At 41.9% G+C, this 17,743-nt stretch overlaps 4 protein-coding genes across 8 annotated transcripts in view; 3 read left to right on the top strand and 1 right to left on the bottom strand.

The window, feature by feature from the left end:
* Nucleotides 1-2,651, top strand: part of LOC126756776 (spondin-1-like) — an 80,975-nt gene extending 78,324 nt beyond the window's left edge. For all 4 annotated transcript variants that reach the window (XM_050470143.1, XM_050470145.1, XM_050470146.1 and 1 more), the window contains exons 4-8: nt 7-213; nt 278-532; nt 593-764; nt 829-1,193; nt 1,253-2,651. In XM_050470143.1, coding sequence (XP_050326100.1) covers nt 7-213; nt 278-532; nt 593-764; nt 829-1,193; nt 1,253-2,407 — 2,154 coding nt within the window. In that variant the 3' untranslated portion in view covers nt 2,408-2,651. The remainder of the gene's footprint in view (nt 1-6; nt 214-277; nt 533-592; nt 765-828; nt 1,194-1,252) is intronic.
* Nucleotides 2,652-5,342: 2,691 nt separating this feature from the next.
* Nucleotides 5,343-8,558, top strand: LOC126755321 (spondin-1). Its single transcript, XM_050467795.1, has 7 exons — nt 5,343-5,644; nt 5,715-6,094; nt 6,255-6,455; nt 6,511-6,768; nt 6,830-6,995; nt 7,072-7,403; nt 7,467-8,558. Exons 1-7 carry the CDS (start codon nt 5,473-5,475, stop codon nt 8,427-8,429), a joined length of 2,472 nt encoding a protein of 823 aa, XP_050323752.1. The 5' UTR covers nt 5,343-5,472; the 3' UTR covers nt 8,430-8,558.
* Nucleotides 8,559-10,793: 2,235 nt separating this feature from the next.
* On the top strand, nt 10,794-16,060 carry LOC126755320 (spondin-1-like). 2 transcript variants are annotated; one of them, XM_050467794.1, is made up of 6 exons: nt 10,794-11,001; nt 13,373-13,764; nt 13,829-14,041; nt 14,100-14,354; nt 14,416-14,587; nt 14,652-16,060. In XM_050467794.1, exons 1-6 carry the CDS (start codon nt 10,824-10,826, stop codon nt 15,908-15,910), a joined length of 2,469 nt encoding a protein of 822 aa, XP_050323751.1. In that variant the 5' UTR covers nt 10,794-10,823; the 3' UTR covers nt 15,911-16,060. The 2 variants fall into 2 exon arrangements, with proteins under 2 accessions (XP_050323751.1, XP_050323750.1); XM_050467793.1 differs by having other exon boundaries at nt 13,373-13,776.
* Nucleotides 16,061-16,184: 124 nt separating this feature from the next.
* On the bottom strand, nt 16,185-17,555 carry LOC126755322 (uncharacterized). The gene is made up of 3 exons (XM_050467796.1): nt 17,162-17,555; nt 17,033-17,098; nt 16,185-16,962 (listed from the first exon to the last, which is right to left on the bottom strand). Exons 1-3 carry the CDS (start codon nt 17,455-17,457, stop codon nt 16,662-16,664), a joined length of 663 nt encoding a protein of 220 aa, XP_050323753.1. The 5' UTR covers nt 17,458-17,555; the 3' UTR covers nt 16,185-16,661.
* Nucleotides 17,556-17,743: the final 188 nt, after the last annotated feature.

Genomic DNA, 17,743 nt, shown 5'->3' with positions numbered 1-17,743 from the left:
CCACAGCTCACTTTCGAAGGCAAGTGGTCACGTCACACGCATCCTAAGGACTTTCCCGCCAATAGTTGGCGCACCAGATTTAGCGATATCATTGGCGCTTCACACACTATCGATTATAGGTTCTGGACTTACGGTGAGATGGCGAGTGAGGGTCTGCGCGAAGTGGCCGAACATGGCTCGACGCGAACGCTAGAGAGCGAGTTGAAGGATCAGGTAAGACGCTTAGTTTATGTGACAATGCTGGTAGTGAGAAACATCTGACCTTTTTCATGCATAGAGTGACCAAATAAGGACTATCATTAAAGCGCGCGGTATCTCCTATCCGAATGTGACGGGTAAAACCTTTGCAGTTTTTCGCGTGGACTCGAAACATCATTTAATATCACTGGTGTCCATGATAGACCCATCACCGGATTGGATAGTTGGCATTTCTGGTTTAGAACTATGCTTAGCCAACTGCACATGGGTCGAAAATAAGATACATAACCTTTATCCATGGGATGCGGGCACAGATAGCGGACCATCCTACATGGTAAGTTTTAAAAAAGCTTAGTTGGACAAAATTCTCAAGCCATGTACCACTTACTTTCAGTCCGCCGATCAGCCGCAAGTGCCACCCGATGTGATACGACGCATCAAGTCGAATTTTCCAAATGATCCACGCTCACCCTTCTATGATCCCACTGGCGCGCCAATGAAACCGCTGGCTACGCTGCATATAAATCGGCGTAGATTGTACGAGAAGACATGTACAAAACCAGAAGGTGAGTGTTTACTTTATTGCATCTTTTATATTACGGTACTAAATGTCACGCTTTGTCGACGCAGAGGATGAGTCTGAGGAATGCGCCACTTATCCTTGGAGTCATTGGAGTGAGTGTAGCGCCAAATGTGGACCAGGCACACAGCAACGTACACGCGATTACAAGCAACCCGCAGTGGCAAGACGTTCGAAATGTCGCAGCGCTTTACGCGAGGAGCAACCCTGTAATGGACGCAGATGCGGTAGTACAAATGAAGAAAACGCAGAGGAAGGTGAGAATCCAAGTGACGTGCAAATTGGGCCACATGAAAATCCCGAATGCGCGATATCAGATTGGAGCGAATGGTCCAGTTGTTCGGCCACTTGTGGTGCGGGCGTCATAGTACGTACGCGTCATTATCTCAATCCGCGTGCCAAAAAGAAGTGTCAGGTTAGCGCTAACTATATTTTATAAAATAAAAAATAAAATAATGCCGTTTTATTCAACAGAAAGTGAGTCGGGTGCGTTTACAGGAGACGCGCAAATGCGAAGGCCCTGAATGTGGTGGCGATCTGGGTAATGGTGGCGCTGAAGCTGAGCCGAACGGTGAAGGTGATGAAACTCCAGCCGAAGAAGGCAATGCTGTCGAGAATGAGTTGAGCGAAGGCACAAGTTCATTTTATGGCGATAACAACAATGGTTTTCGAAAATTCAAAAGTTATAGTCAGAAACGTGAGGACTACATACCGCCAGAATGCGGCGTGTCACCGTGGTCTGACTTCTCGCCATGCATAGGTCCTTGCGGCAGCGTTGGTTATCGTCAAAGACAACGTAAAATCTGGAATAATGATGAGGTTTATGGCGTGGTGAATCCCAAATCGGATGGTACCAATCCGTGTCGTCATATTAAACGTGAGGAAATCGTTAATTGTACAAACCCCGCTTGCGATACTATCGTGCCACACTTTTGTTATGCCAGTCTCAAAATTAGTCCATGTCGTGATGGCGATGTTACCAACTATTGGTACTACGATTATCCCACCGATCAATGCGCGCTGTACTGGGCTGATAAATGCGATAAGAATCAAAATAAGTTTCCCTCGAAGGAGGTGTGCGAGGAAACCTGTCGGCAACCACGTCAAAAATTGGATTTGCAAAGTGAAAGTTTACGCTTGGAGCAACAACCCGTCGATTGTATCGTTTCCGAATGGGATGCGCGTTCATGCAATGTGACCTGTGGCGAGGGTATGTTAATAAAAACGCGACGCGTACTGCGACGCGCTAAATACGGTGGCAAACCGTGTCCCAAACATTTGGTACGCCTGGAGAAATGCTATCAAAGCTGCGATGAAGTCTACACAATTAGTGGCGGCATTAATTTCGGTGGCAACACTGGCGAATCCAGCGACTATGACGTTGTAAACCGCAATCGTGGCAGTTATGTGAGCGCACGACAGCTGCCGAAGAAAGACGATTGTCGTTACTCTGAGTGGTCGGTTTGGACGCCATGCACAGCGAGTTGCGGCGACAATTCCATGCGTCAGCAGACAAGAACTCTGCTCAACACCGAACTCAGCTACAAATGTAAGGATCGTGTGCGTGTGGAAAAATGTACCGTGATGCCGTGTCTCTTGGAGAGTAACGATCAGGATAGTGAGTGGTAATACCAAGGATGAAGAGTTTTGGTGAAAAACTGTTTCAAGCAAAATAATGCTCTTCCAAATTATTTGCCCAAGAGAGCTATAAATTCTATATTTAATCCATGTGCTTTTACTAGTGCTTTAACGTAGATTAATTTGTTTTAGTAATGTGTAGTTATACAAATATCTAAAGAAATACTCACATATGTAGTAGATCCCACGCATCGATCTTTTGTCTAACCAAATAAAGAGTTTAGTTAAAAAAAAATCGTGTGTTATGTATTCGTAAGTGCAATTTTTGAAGTTATTTCCCAGCGCTTTACTGACTCCTTGATTCCCCCTAACTATTTATTTTCTTGGAATATCACTGTTTCGGTAAGGAACCATAATGTTGGGTCGTTAACTAAGTAATTTCATTTGATGAGAACAGCTGTTCTAGCAAGGCGCAAATTAGGTGTTGTGTACGGAGAAGATGTGTTGACCGAACGCCAATGCAAAAATATATTTGCAAAATTTCGTTCCGGCAATTTCGAACTTGAGGATGCACCACGTACTGGAAGGCCTCTTGAAGCCAATGTCGCATAACACCTCGAGAGATTGCTAAAAGTTTAAATTGGTCTAACGCAACCGTTCACAAGCACATTAGTTTCGATGCTTGACATATGGGTTCCTCATGCACTTACAGAACAAAATTTGCTGCGTCTCATTAACGACTGTGATTTGCTCACCAAACATCAAAGTGATCCACTTTTGAAGCACAGTATTACTTACAATGCAAGGTGGTGCTTGGGAGAAGTGATGTGATGTGAGTCACGAGTGAATTGCTGGTTGCCAGCTGGCTCTATATAAGAAAAGCAGGCGCCGTGCCTGGCCAGTGGTTGGGTGACGCTCACACCGCGAAGTGATGTGATTTTTAAGTCACGAGTGACTTCAACCGTTGCTGGCTGCCAGCTGGTTCTATATAAGAAAAGCCGACGCCGTGCCTGGCAAGTGCTTGAGTGACGCTCACACCGCGAAGTGATGTGATTTTAAAGCCACGAGTGACTTCAACCGTTGCTGGCTGCCAGCTGGTTCTATATAAGAAAAGCAGTCACCAAGCCTACATATAAGGAAAGCAGGCACGAGTGACTTCAACTGTTGCTGGCTGCCTTATGGCTCTATATAAGAAAAGCAGGCAGCGTGGCTGGCCAGTGCTTGGATGACGCTCACACCGCGAAGTGATGTGATTTGAAAGTCACTCTCTATATAAGAAAAACGCGAAGTGGTTTGTTTACAAGAATAAAAAGTGCAAGAGATCATGGTCTTAAAAGGATGAACCAGCTAAAACCAATTCGAAGGTCGATAGTCACCCAAAAAAGTTATGTTGCTTGTTTAGTGGGGCTTAAACTCGAATTAAATACCATGATTAATTCTGAACTGTACTGTGATCAGCTGGACAATTTGAGTGATGCACTCAAACATAAGAGGCAGGTTTTGATCAATAGAAAATATGTTGTGTTTCTTGCGAAGCCTCATACTAGTTTTATTGCTCGCCTAAAGCCGTTTATGCTTGAGTGGAATGTACTACCACACCCACCAAATTCTCCCTCTTCTTGTCACCTACGGACTATTACTAGTTCCGATTTCTGGAACCAGTTTTTTTTCTGCAAAGTTTAACAATTTATGAGCGTGGCTTCAATATTTTGCCCATATTTTTTTGAGATTTGGACAGTCGCTGTTGCAGTCGCGGAAGCAATTTGAAGCTCAATTCATGGATTTTTTCTATTGTTTTCACAGACCGCAGTTTTTCGGCGATTCCGTCCTTGATGATCCTCATGTTTCACGATCATTATGAAGGACCATCGTGCTTGCGCATACCAAAATACAGACGCCTGTTGGGTTTCTCCACGCTTTGTTGCGGGTTCGTCGTGTGCCGTCTACTCGCTTGACTGTCGAAAGAATTTCGGAGTGATATGAGGGAGCCATGTTTCATCCATCATCCAACATCTCCAAACACTGCTCCGAATCATCAACTCGTTGTTGGTTTTGGTCGAAAGTTAGCTCGCGCGGCACCCACTTTGCATAGCGCTTTCTCACCTAAAATTCATCAATGATAGAAGGTACACGTTCAGTTGATATTTCTAGATTGCCTGGCCTCTCGATCAACTTCAGTTGATGGCCACCTAAAATTATTTTGTGGACCACAGCGTTTAAGAATAAAAAAAATGATCCAGACTGATTTGGGCAATATTTTGTTCAGATGATATATTATCCAGTTTTTGAACTCCCGACCCACCATTTCATATTTTAATGCTCAATGCACTCGGCAATGGTGAACGCCAATATTCTAAAGATACCTTTATCTTATATTCGGATGCGGAAATTAACCGATTTACTGAAATTTCTCTCTTGCAGAGAAGTCTTATATCTCTGAACTGAATTAACGTTTCGATTTCAAGATCAAGATCAGCGCGCGTAATTTTTTAAAAGAGATTCTCGCTAAAGAATTTTCGTCACTCGAAATTCCACATTATTTCAAGCGCTGTTAGAGAGCCGCTACCGTTGAAGCTAAGCCGCTGATCATAACGCATGCCGAAAATATGTTCGCATGCCCACAAATTGATTAAGACTTCGCGATATTTTTATTGTTTTCATTATTAATTACTTATAAACATCGTACTTATACAAATGTCTGCTTGAGGGAATTGCGTGAGTAAGCTTAAAGGCGCCAAAGACGCAAAAATGCTATTAATTTTTTGTACAAGTGATAAGCTGATGACACAATTTCGGTTGCCGGACAATTAAAAGTTAAAAAGAATAAATATTTTTCGTCAACACACAACTCGACGTTGGCCGAAGGCGTCACGGGGTAGAGCGCGTAACATAGGCGCTCTCCGCAGCCACAACAATTTGGACCTAACTCAAGTCACTATTCGCAGCCAAACATCATTTACTGTGACGCTTTCACTACGAACGGAACAAAAAAATTTCGGCAAGTCAGTGACATTGCGAACTTACGAATTTACTTCCGTTTCTGGATTTTTCTGAGCGTAGGTATTGCGGTAAATATTTGAGAACTGTTTTGAAATTGCTTTGGAAACGTGTGCGCCATGTTCACGTGGTTGCAATTGTTGTTGGTATTAGTAATCATACGCGACTCATGGCAAATCTGTGATCGCAGACCGCAAGGTGCCACCGGTGAACGCTCCGCGGTCGATGAGAACTTTCAAGTGTTGATCCAAGGCAATCCAAAGACCTTCATACCGGGACAGACTTATAATAGTGAGTGCAAGCTTTATACAAAATTTTTTTATTAAAAAAAAAATGTTTATTTAAACTATAATAATTTCAGTAAGCTTATCTGTTGACATCGCGTTCAATTTTCTCAGCTTCACGCTGGTTGTGGAGAGTGAAGATGATAATATAAGCCCTACGCCCGACACGATCGGCTACTTTGAGATCATCGACAAGGCCGAGACGCGTTTCAGTACGCTGTGCGAGAATATGATCGAAAGTACAAATGCGAATACAAAAGTACGTGTCAGTGTTGGTTGGGTGGCGCCAAACGGCGGTTGTGTACTCATCAAGGCGGCGGTGCTGCAACATCGCAGTGTGTGGTATATGGACGACGGTTTCCTTACGAAACGCATTTGTGCGGAAGAGATTGACGAAGTCAACAGTCAAACGCCGGCATTGGATGTGTGTTGCGCGTGTGATGAGGCAAAATACGAGGTGGGTGGTGGTGGAGTAAAAAGTCTAAACAAGCAGGCAGTAAATTGCCAGAGAGCTTAAAAAACAGTGATAACGCGAGTTGAGAGCGCGCATTGCGCTCAAACTGGCCTCTTGTAAACAAGCACTAATCAAGACGTGCTTGCTTTTTTCTGGCTTTCAGCTGATTGTGGAGCGTAAATGGAGCCGCAATACACATCCACATGATTTCCCGAAAGAACCTTGGCGCACACGCTTCAGTGAGCTCATTGGTGCATCGCATACGCCAGACTACCGTTTCTGGCAATATGGTAAGTACGCGAGCCCTGGTCTACAAGAGATGGCAGAACATGGCGCCACACTGCAGTTGGAAAGGGAAATCAAGGTAACGCTTCGTAATCACAGAACTTAAATAAGATGAGTGAATAATTATTTTGCAGTCCGGCGATGTACGCACGATCATCAAGGCACCGGGCATTATATATCGCGAAAATACTGTCAGCACCACGCTAGCTAATGTGCGCGTCGACCGACAACACCATGTCATTTCGTTGGTGTCGAAAATTGAACCTTCGCCGGACTGGATTTTAGGCGTTGCCGGTTTGGAGTTGTGCTTGGAGAATTGCACTTGGGTTAATGAGAAAGTGTTAAATTTATACCCTTGGGATATTGGCACCGATGCTGGTCCATCTTATATGGTAAGTTTAAGTGGGAATTTGCATTGTGACGACACAAATTGTAGTTAAAATGTATATGCAGTCGGCAGATCAGCAGCAAAAACCGCCAGACGTGGTGCGTCGCATAACTTCCACCTCACCGAATGATCAGCGCTCGCCATTTTATGAGGAGACTGGCAAGCCAATGCAAGCGCTGGCTACTTTGTATGTGCGCCGCAAGAAGTTATACGAACGCGAATGTGATTCGGGTATGCGAAAGCTCATAATAGGTTTCTGAACCAGCTAAGTTTTTAATTATTTCTGCTTGTTCTCTACAAATACCAGGTGAAGTAATGCCATTAGAATGTGCAACACACCCATGGACCGCTTGGAGTGAGTGTACAACACGTTGCGGTCCCGGTAAACAATACCGTACGCGCGCATATAAAGATCCCGTCTTGGCGGCAAGCTTCAGTTGTAAGGTAGAGCTGGAGCAAGCACAAAGGTGTGTTGGCGAACAATGCCGTGTAGCCGACGTAGAGCCTGATGATGGTGAAGCTGACGGTTGCGAATTGACGCATTGGTCGGCATGGAGCGTATGTTCAAGGCGGTGTGGACGTGGGTACATGACACGTAGCCGTGAGTATGTCAAACCGTATGAACGCGAACAATGCTTGGTGAGTTGATTGAAAATATCAGAACGAAGCACACGATTTTTGGAATAATAAGTGACTTTTCAGAACGACAACCCTGTAGAGCTAGAGCAACGGCGAGATTGTGAAGGTCGCGACTGTGGTACGCGGCGAACACAACAAGATCGCGATGAAGACGTCAATGAAAATAACAATGATAACTTAGCTGTGGAAGATGTTGAGCGGAATGACGAGAATGATGATAACAAAGAAGAAGAAGAAGAAAATGTTGAGGGCGATATTAACCGACTGCCACAGCCAGAATTGTTTGGACGTCGTCGCCCGCAGTTGTCAAACAGGCGCACAAATTCATACTACAACGGACGCCAAACTGATTGGGGTGACAACGACGATTCCGATCGGGCAGCTGAAGGTGAAGAAGATGATAATATGCAATTTGAAGATAACGATAATGCACTGAATGCTGGCGATGCCTACAGTCGTCCATATGGCAATCGTGGTGGCTTCGTGCGTGGACGTGAACGAAATCGTTATAGCGGCTCTGCAACCGGCTATGATTCATACGATCGCAACAACGAGGGCGACGATGAAGACAACAACTCTAATTTACGTGAAGTTTACGATGAGGATGGACATAAAGCTATACTTGTGGGCGCCAGTGATCCAAACAATTACGATGTGCTGCAACGATTTTGTTTTGAAAAACCCTCTGCAAGAACAACGCGTTGTGATCGCCTTAATTTAGGTTTTCGTAATTACTGGTTCTACGACGCGGACGAACGCCAATGTCAAATCTTTACCGCCGATGGTTGTGATGAGAATAAAAATAAATTCAGAACACTGTCGGCATGTGAAGGCACCTGTCTCTTGCCGCACAGTCTCTATCTAAGTCAGCCGGATAGGGATGAGGATAATGACAATGGCTGGAGTCGGCAATTTGGTGAGTCGGAATCGTTGGTGAAGAAACCGAAAAAGAAGAGCGGACGTAAAAATCGTAAACGTAAACAAAACTATTACGTCGGCAATATAAAGAACTACTCGTATAAGTGAAAAGTTTAGCTGATTAATAATATATTATTATACACATACGGGTTTATGGGTACGAGGTACACCAACACATTTTTTGTAGATATTTTTAATACGTTTTCAAAAATAAATAAATACAGCAACAGTACAAAACCGTTCGTTGTTTATTTGTTTAAATTTCCTCATTTCTCATGTTTGAGATAAGCATTTTTTCGCGAAAAATCTATTTTTTATTTTCTGATTGTTCTGAATACTACAAGTACTAGTTCGCTTTCGATTTAAACTACCGCTTAGTGGTGCCATTCATTGATAGGCCGCCAAGCTATCGCCTTATCAGCAATACTGGCCCCTCTTATTTTCTATAAGATTCAATTGAATAGTACAGTGGTGGGCAGAGGAGTCGAATCACTTGTGTCATTAATGAAGATGCTATGAAAACTAAAATGGAGTTACGTCACACATGTTTCCGTACACCTTTAAAGACATAAATACCAAGTTTCCTTATGTGTAAGCAGGGCCCTTCAAGTTATAAGACTCTTACGACAGGTGCTACTTCGGACTTAGTAAGCAATTGAGAAGTTTCCACGAACAAAGGCGAAACTTTACAAGTCACTCATCATTTCTGACCAGCTATATGGTGCAGAGACATGGACGATGACAACTTTTGATGAGTCGGCATTACGAGTTTTCGAGAGAGAGAATATATATATTACGACATTGACATAGTTCAGCGAATTAAGAGACAGGGCTCCGCTGGTTAGGACATGTCATCCGAATGGATGAAAATACGCCGGGGGAAGCAGAGGCAGAGGAAGACCTCCACTACGTTGGAAAGACCAGGTAGAGGAGGACCTGGCTGCACTTGGATTCTCCAATTGGCGCCAAACAGCGAAAAGGAAGAAAGATCAGCGCGCTGTTGTAAATTCGGCTATAACCGCGTTAGCGTTGTCTAACCCAATAAGGAAGAGGAAGAATAAACAAACACGGTGCTCCATGAAACATCTGAAAGCACTGTCTTACCCGGATGATATTGCTCTACTGGCAGTAAAAATAATGACATCTAAATAAGCTTGGCGAGTGCATAAACAAAGTACGTGGTGCGTTTGCTCAGTTAAACACCATCTGATTATGTAAATCTGTCTCAGCCAGCTCTAAATTTCGTATTTTTAACTCCAGTGTGAAGAGAGTACTCTTATACGTATGAATACTGGTCCTTAAGCTGCAGTCTTTTGCAAACTAGTGTTTAAGAAAAATCTTAAGTATCTGGTGGCCTCTTATCATATCTAAAAAAGATCTATTTCCAAAAAACCAACGAACTATCTATAGAGCTAACAATCAAATGAAGACAATTTGGGGACAATGGGATTTACAGAGCCCACAAGGGTCTAGGAATTGCGGACGTCCGACGTCCGACGTATGGCAGAAACCGACTTGAAGGGCTCTCATACTAATCTAAATAGCTTATCTCTCTTCGCAAAATGTCGGACTGACTTCAACGCTTTTAATTTGGTCCTACGCTTCAAGCGAAGTTAAATGAAATACTATGTACAGCTCGATTGATCCAAGTTCTGTGCTGATATTTGATCACCTGATTATTGTTTTAGCGTTATGGCTTTTTTTCTTCTTCTTTATTGGCGTAGACGTCGTTACGCGGTTATAGCCAACAGTCGTTTTTCCTTTTCGTGTTTCGCACCAGTTGGATATTCCAAGTATAGCTAGGTCCTGGTCTTTCTAACGGAGTGGAGGTCTTAATTCGCTGAATTATGTCAATGTCGTCGTACGAAATTCGCCTTATGTCTATCCAAAGGCTATCGCTTCAGTGGCATATTCGAAAACATTGGTATGGTATGCTATTACAACAACAACATAGAACCACGAGAGCTCTATAAAGTTTTGGCTTGTTTCGATCCGCTCAACATCTCCGACACAAAATAGAAATAAAACATAAACTTGGAGTACCTTCGTTAGGTAACGTTAATGACAGGACCTAACATCAATGAAGTACTAAATTTAGAGCTGATCTACACTGTCCAATGATTCCAAAGCTATTTAAGAAGATATGAAGGATAAAATCATACGGTTAAGTAGAATATCTGGCGTCATCTTCTAATTTTAGTTTATATCAGTACCATGTCAGACTGAGCTCGGCATAATTTAGAGACTTGATGGTGGATAATATGACACCCACTTTCCTTCAGAAGCAATAAAGTTTAAGCCACTTTTGAATACTTATTCTCGTTTGTATCGTCTCTAATATTTTTTTTTTCTGTTTGGTCCTTATTTTAGTGGACCCCACTGTGTACTTATCACCATTTGTTTTTGCAAAAAACACAATCTTCACTTGAAGCGCTCTCAACAGCATCCGAGCCGTTCAGTTCACTTTTCAAATCGATCGCATAAACAACAGTTTTAGTGAAAATGCTGTGGCTCCAAGCCATTTACGTACTGTTACTTATAGCCGTCAGGCAGTCGGTGGCGATAATATGTAGCCGTTATCCGACAAATACAAATAACGACAAAATGCCGGTAGATGAGAATTTTTTAGTCACAATTAGTGACAATCCGCAAACCTATATTTTGGGACAATCATATAACGGTGAGTGTCGTTGGTAGAAGTGTTTGTCGAATATCCGGTCAATTCATGTGTTTTTAGCAAAGAAACAACAATAAAAACTAATCAATAATGTGTGTGAGTGCATTGAAATTCGGCTTTGACATTATCAGAGTTGATTGGACGAACCGTGAACTTGAAAATTACGAAATAGAAATCGCGCCAACGGCAAGACAATATTGTATATTATGCATACGGTGCATATAAATTTCAAAATAGTTGCTAAGTGTTGTTGGAGTATAAAGTCTGGCTTATCAAGCGTTTACTGGAATTGGCTGGCGTAGACGCCGCATATTTCATATTATGTATTTGCTAGAAGGCTGTACGAAATATGAGGGTAGTGCAATAGGTTAATAATTTTTTGAAATGCACTGAAAAGAACTGCTGCTAACTGAGGAATGCTTGAATAAAATATGTTGAAGACGCCGATTTGCTAGGTTTGAAAATAGCTTCTTCCTTATTGGCGTACACAGCGCTTACGCGGTTTAAGCCGAGTTTACAACAGCAATTAGGCGCCAATTGGAGATTCCAAGTGTAGCCAGGTCCGTCACCAGCTGGTCTTTCCAACGGAATGGAGTTATTGCTCATCCTCTGCTTCCCCCGGCGGTTACTGCGCCGAATACTTTCACAGCTGGAGTGTTTTCGTCTATTCCGACGACATGAACTAGCCAACGTAGCCGCCGTCTCTTAATTCGCTGAACTATGTCAATGTCGTCGAACTCGCACAGTTAATCGTTCCATCGAATCCGATACTCGCGGTTGCCAATGCGCAAAGCTCCAAAAACAAAAAACTTCCGCAAAACCTTGCCCTCGAAATCTCATAAAAAATAGCTTATGAAAATTTATTTAAGTGCGAATAGCCAGGGAACTGTCGTTAGAGCTGAATTTCGCCGATATATTCCAAAAATGAAAGGGCTTGAGTCATCTAAGATGATAGCCATCACAGCTGAGTTGATGCCACTAATTGAGTGGAACTCAGCTATAAACTTGCGCAACTCACCCTAAAAGATCGACATCGGGTACACCTATCAGTATAATACTAAATGCCAATGAATCGTAAATGGTGTAGAGATATATGTTGAAATAACAACCTTAGAAGTCACAGGATAAATAGATCAACGATGACTCATTGGAACGCTCGAGGCGGACGACCAGATTTAGCGAACGAAAAAGCAATCTTTCACTATGACAACGTGAAGTTTCAGCCTACTTTGCAACGAAGGTTCTTCTTCACGACTTCAATAATGTACAAAGTAAAAAACGGTCCGAAAGAAATACAGAATTATCCAACCACCCTCGCTTAGCATTCTAAACAAATAAAGTTCCGTACAGTCGTACTTTCTTACACACTTACGATGAGGTAATAAATAAATTACTACATTTCTGAGACCTCAGAAAAATCAAGGGCGCTTAATCAATTCCTTTGATTACACACAAACTTATTTACATCCGAATGTATGTATGTATTTTTTGACGCGGATTTTTTGTTTATAAACAAAGTGCTTTCTAGATCTTCGTATTTTCAATTGCCGCTTTAAATGTCTCGTAGATTTTGCTCTGAATACTCGAATATCTATATGAAAGTTGGTTCTATTTTGCTCTACAACTTTTCATTTCAAACGAGTTCCAACTTCGCCGTAAAGGGAAATCAAACTCCACGTCCGCAATTACACATTAAGTACCTTCACTTCTAGATCTTGTCACTGTCCTTTCATTCTGAGGTCGTATGAATTGCGTTGCCGTAAATGTAAATCACATATCGAGTCCGAAACACTGGTCAAAGCTTTTCTTTAGAACTTCATCTGCAGAGTTCATGAATGGTTTTTTCAATTGATAAAGTGATAATTGATCGGTACACTGAATAGGCTGATGTGAACGAAGTTTAGGTTAGCTTCCACTGTGGAAGGACTCCAGTGCTTCAGAGTCTCTCCTAATCCCACTTTCCTGTACTTTCTATGTGCGGTGAATGAAGCTCTGTGGAAATTTAGTTCTTCAGCTTTTTCAATTAGTAAAAAAAATGTCCTTTAAAATGCCGGATGGAGTTCATTAATAATAAGAGCTAAAGTTTACGACGTGCAGGATATCAACGATTAATAGAGACTTGATATTTAATTTCGAAACTTCATTCAGTCGCTTGAACTGTGCAGTTCCCAGACATCCAAGCCGATTTCTAGATAAGGCCGTATTTAAGCAGAGGACGTGCTCCAACGTCTGCCTCATGTCTACTTCCCTGTACTTTCTATGTGATGGGAACGAAACTTCGTGGAAATGTGTTTTCTCAGCAGCTCCAATTAGTACGAAAAAACATTTTAAACTTACACTTTTTTCTCTTTTCCAACTTCCCACCAACACACAGTCACAATCCAAGCCTACAGTGATCTGCGTTTCATTAGCTTCAAACTTGCGCTAGAGAGTAAAGATGGCAAGCCAGGTTATACACAAGATCTTGGACACTTTGAACTGATAGATCCGGTGGAGACACGCTACAGTCCCAATTGTATAAATATGGTGGAGAGTACAAATACGAATCCGAAGGCGCGCATCGATGTTATGTGGGTGGCGCCGGATAAACCAGGCAGCGGTTGTATACTCATACGCACCACACTGTTGCAACATCGTGAAGTTTGGCACATGGACGATGGCGGCCTAACGCGCCAGATTTGTGAGGAAAGCACAGACGAAGTGGAAAGTGCGCCGCTGAGTGAGAATCAAAATAAATGTTGCGCTTGCGACGAGGCACGCTATGAGGTGAGCAAAAAGGTGAATGCGCTGAAGTTTCAAGTTGTTAACTAAGTGGTAAATTTCTGTTTAGCTCACTTTCAAAGGCACTTGGTCGCGCAATCATCATCCGAAAGACTTCCCTTCAAAAGGTTGGATAACACGTTTCAGTGACATTATAGGCTCATCGCATATGGAGGACTATCGCTTTTGGGAATATGGGCAACTGGCCAGTCAAGGTATGAAAGAGTTTGCGGAGCATGGTGCGGCGCAAACATTGGAGCGCGAGTTCAGTTATAACTTTAAGGTACTTGTAATATGTATGTATTTCTCAGTGAGTATTTATAATATTATGTCCTGCGTAGAAAGGCAAAATACGCACCATTATTAAGGCGCGTGGTCCGGCTTTTCCCAACTTGAACGGGCAATCTATGGCTTCCATACGTGCCGATCCGCAACATCATCTGCTGTCATTAGCTTCCAAAATAGATCCATCACCCGATTGGATTGTCGGTGTCTCTGGCTTAGAGCTCTGCATGAGCAATTGTACGTGGCTTGAACAGAAAACTGTAACATTATATCCGTGGGATATCGGCACCGATGCGGGACCTTCTTATACGGTAACTCGAACATATATAATCTCACGATATATTTATGTGACTGCTTAGTTATCACTTCTAGTCGCCAGATCAGCCACAAATTCCGGCCGCGGTTATACAACGTATACGCTCCGATTTGCCAAATGATCCGCGCTCGCCATTTTTCGACGAGAATGGCGGAAAAATTAAACCTTTAGCAATATTAGAGATTAAACGTCAACGACTTTATGAACGTTTGTGTGAGGATGAAGAATGTAAGTTTGTGAATAGTTTTTGGAAACGCAGTATTCGAATAATTTTTATTTTAAATACTTACAGCCAACAATGTGGACGTGCCGCGCGAATGTTTCACACACCCTTGGACTGCATGGACCGAGTGCACATCTAAATGCGGAGAGGGTCGGCAATTTCGTACGCGCGTTTACAAACAGCCGGATTTGGCCAAAATTTTCAAGTGTGAGGTGGAGACACGACAAGATCGCACATGTATGGGAGAAGAATGTGGCAGAGCCGAAAGACGCTTAAATCGAATGCGAGACCGCGATGGGTATGGCGAATATGACTTTGAAAAAGTAGAGAAAGAAGAGGAGTTAGATGGAGGCAACGATGAGGCAAAAGGCGAATCGGAAGAGGAGGAAAATGAAGGTGACACTGAAGCTGAAGCGGAGAACGAGGACGAACAGGATGATGAGAAAACAGCTGAAAATGAAAATGAAGTGGAGGAAGCACAAGAAAAGCCACAACGACCAGGATTTAGTAACAAGCAACAAAGTCGTGGGCGTAATCGTTACGGCTACATGAGACCCATCAATGCAGAGGAACAAGAAAGTGAAAATAATGACGAGAATGAGGAGGGCGAAGAAGCGCAAGAAGAAGAGGATGAAGCAGAAGGCGAGAAAGATGCAGATGCTGATGAAGAAGATGAAGATGCTAATAAGGAAGCGAATACTTATGGCAATCGTTATGGTTACAACAACCGTTATAATGTAGGAGGACGCCGTAAAGGTGCTTCTAGTGAATTTCGTACAGTTGACGAAGTTGAACCTAATGAAGATGAAAATACTGGCAACCGAACGCCAGGTCGATTTAGTAACAGTAATCGGTACAGTGGCGGTGGCAACCGACCAAATCAGGAAATAGATGAAGAGGATGATGAAGATGAAGACGAAGAGGAGGAGGAGGAGCAGGAGCAAGTGGAAGAAGATTATTTTGGCAGATCGAAAGGGCGTGGCAGCAACCGCCGTCCTAATGCACGCCGAAATCCGGTTGATGACGAGGAGCCTGACAATAAGCAGTCCAAAATACCATATTATTGCCTTCAATCGATCAAAGTGTATAACTGTCCACAAAAAATAGCCTTGAAAAACTACTGGTTCTACAGTTATTGCGAGGACATGTGCATGCTCTTTACCGCGGATAAGTGTGATAGGAATAAAAATAAATTCACCACCTTAGAAGCGTGTGAGGAGACGTGTCGGCCGCCGAGAACTCAATTCTTATTGCGTCGCAAGCAAAAACAGAGCTGTTACCAGCCAAACGCGTTGAAACAAAAATCTAGATATTTAGGTATTACTTAAGACATGATTGTTTCAATTTGTTTTAGTTGTAAGAATTTTTGTTTTTGATACATTAGCTAATTTTCAAATTGATTATTTTTCGAATATTTATATTTCGTAAATATTTAACATAATTAACGGCAGTCACGGACGTGTGCCAAAAACCGAAAAGGTCTTGGTTTTTATTTTTATACGAAAAGGATTTTCCAAGAAAATTCTTTTCAAAAAATTATTTTCGAGTTAATTATCATCAATTTTGGGAAAGAACTTATCCTTGAGACTCAGCCCCTTGATATCTGTTATCTTTGGTCCGTTTGTAATATTTTTTTATTCTCGAATTTCCCAGGTATCTCCGCAATCCCAATAACGCACATTATATAACATATGCATATGCTTATTTTATATTTACTTTCCTTGAACTTAAAGCAATTTACAATTTTGAGGTTAGGTTAAAAATAATATTATGCATTCTTTTCAAATTAAAATTCGCGAGCATTTTAAATAACAATATGAAGTTCGACTAAATATTTTATCTTTGCGCTTTACTGCTTTTCTTCAACTTGAACCAATAGAAATATTTCGAAACTAATAGCATAACCGTGAAAATACCGAACACAATAACTGGCTTTTTGTTTTCATCACTAAATGATGAGCTAAGACTTTTAGTGTTAGTAAAGTCTTGCGATATTTGCGCAGCACGCTGCGTAAGTAGCTGCGTGGAATAGCACCGTGCACCGGTTAATATTTGGCTCCGAAGCACGGGCATTACTTGTCATGATTGCGTCACTGTTTCGCCTGTTGGCTTAGGTACGGGTAAAATATTAAATTTGATATGTGAACCCTTGATGCGTTTCTGTACAATTCGTCCAATATTTTCCGGTTCCTTAACGCTTTGTTCAATAGTTTTCAATATACGCTCGCATTTACCAATATCATCGGGGCTGCCTTGTATGAGTACGCAGACTTCGTGATTTTTCGCCAACCATTTGGATATGTGTTTCAAACGTGACGCCAAATCATGTTCGGTTATGCGCGAACCAAGTGTGAGAGATTTTTCAGATTTTTTTTCGGTGCTGTATAATAAAGAAAATGCAAGTACTGGTTTTAGTATACGAATATATTTAGTATAGCCGAATGTATCACCTGTTCTTTTTATCTACTGCGCTCTCATCCACATCCTCAGAAAGCATTTCGGCAGCGGTAACCAACCTATAAGTAGATATTGATACAATTGGTGGATTATAGTTATTATTTCTATATTTTTATGAATACTTGTAAACAGCACGTTGCGTCTTTGTATCGAAATCCTGTTGTTTAACCAAATGCAACTCACGACGTTTGGCTAATTTTTGTGCCTCCTTAAACGTTGTCACTGTCATACTTTGATTGGGTTGCACAAGTGTTATTTTGGACAAAGGATTCGTGATATGTTGCTGCGCAACTCCTGCACTACTGGCGGGTGACGGTGCACTTGTCTTTTTAGTACGCACAAAAGCTGCTAATTGCACATTTTGTTGAACCAAAGAATAGAGTAAGGTTCTTGTTGATCTCTGTAGCAGCAGATTCATTTTTTAAGTAAATATTTTTGTGGTGAAAATTCGCGATAAAATTTGATTTTCACTTTTGTTTTTGTTTCTTTATTTCCTTACAGCTAACAGCTGGTAAAAACAGCTGTCAAAGCGATTCAAATGATGGCACAGTATTCTCTTATCGATAACAAACATCGATAAATTGTGTTGCGATTGTCTATTTCAAATATAAGAATGTTCTAAAAATTAGTTGTTAAAAGCAAAAAATTAAAAGTTAATTTTGAATACAATACATTTAACAGATTTCTTTTGATAATAAGAAAAG

Source organism: Bactrocera neohumeralis, chromosome 4 (assembly GCF_024586455.1).
Source record: "Bactrocera neohumeralis isolate Rockhampton chromosome 4, APGP_CSIRO_Bneo_wtdbg2-racon-allhic-juicebox.fasta_v2, whole genome shotgun sequence".
NCBI classification, from domain to species: domain Eukaryota; kingdom Metazoa; phylum Arthropoda; class Insecta; order Diptera; family Tephritidae; genus Bactrocera; species Bactrocera neohumeralis.
This window is presented reverse-complemented; position numbering and strand designations above follow the sequence as displayed.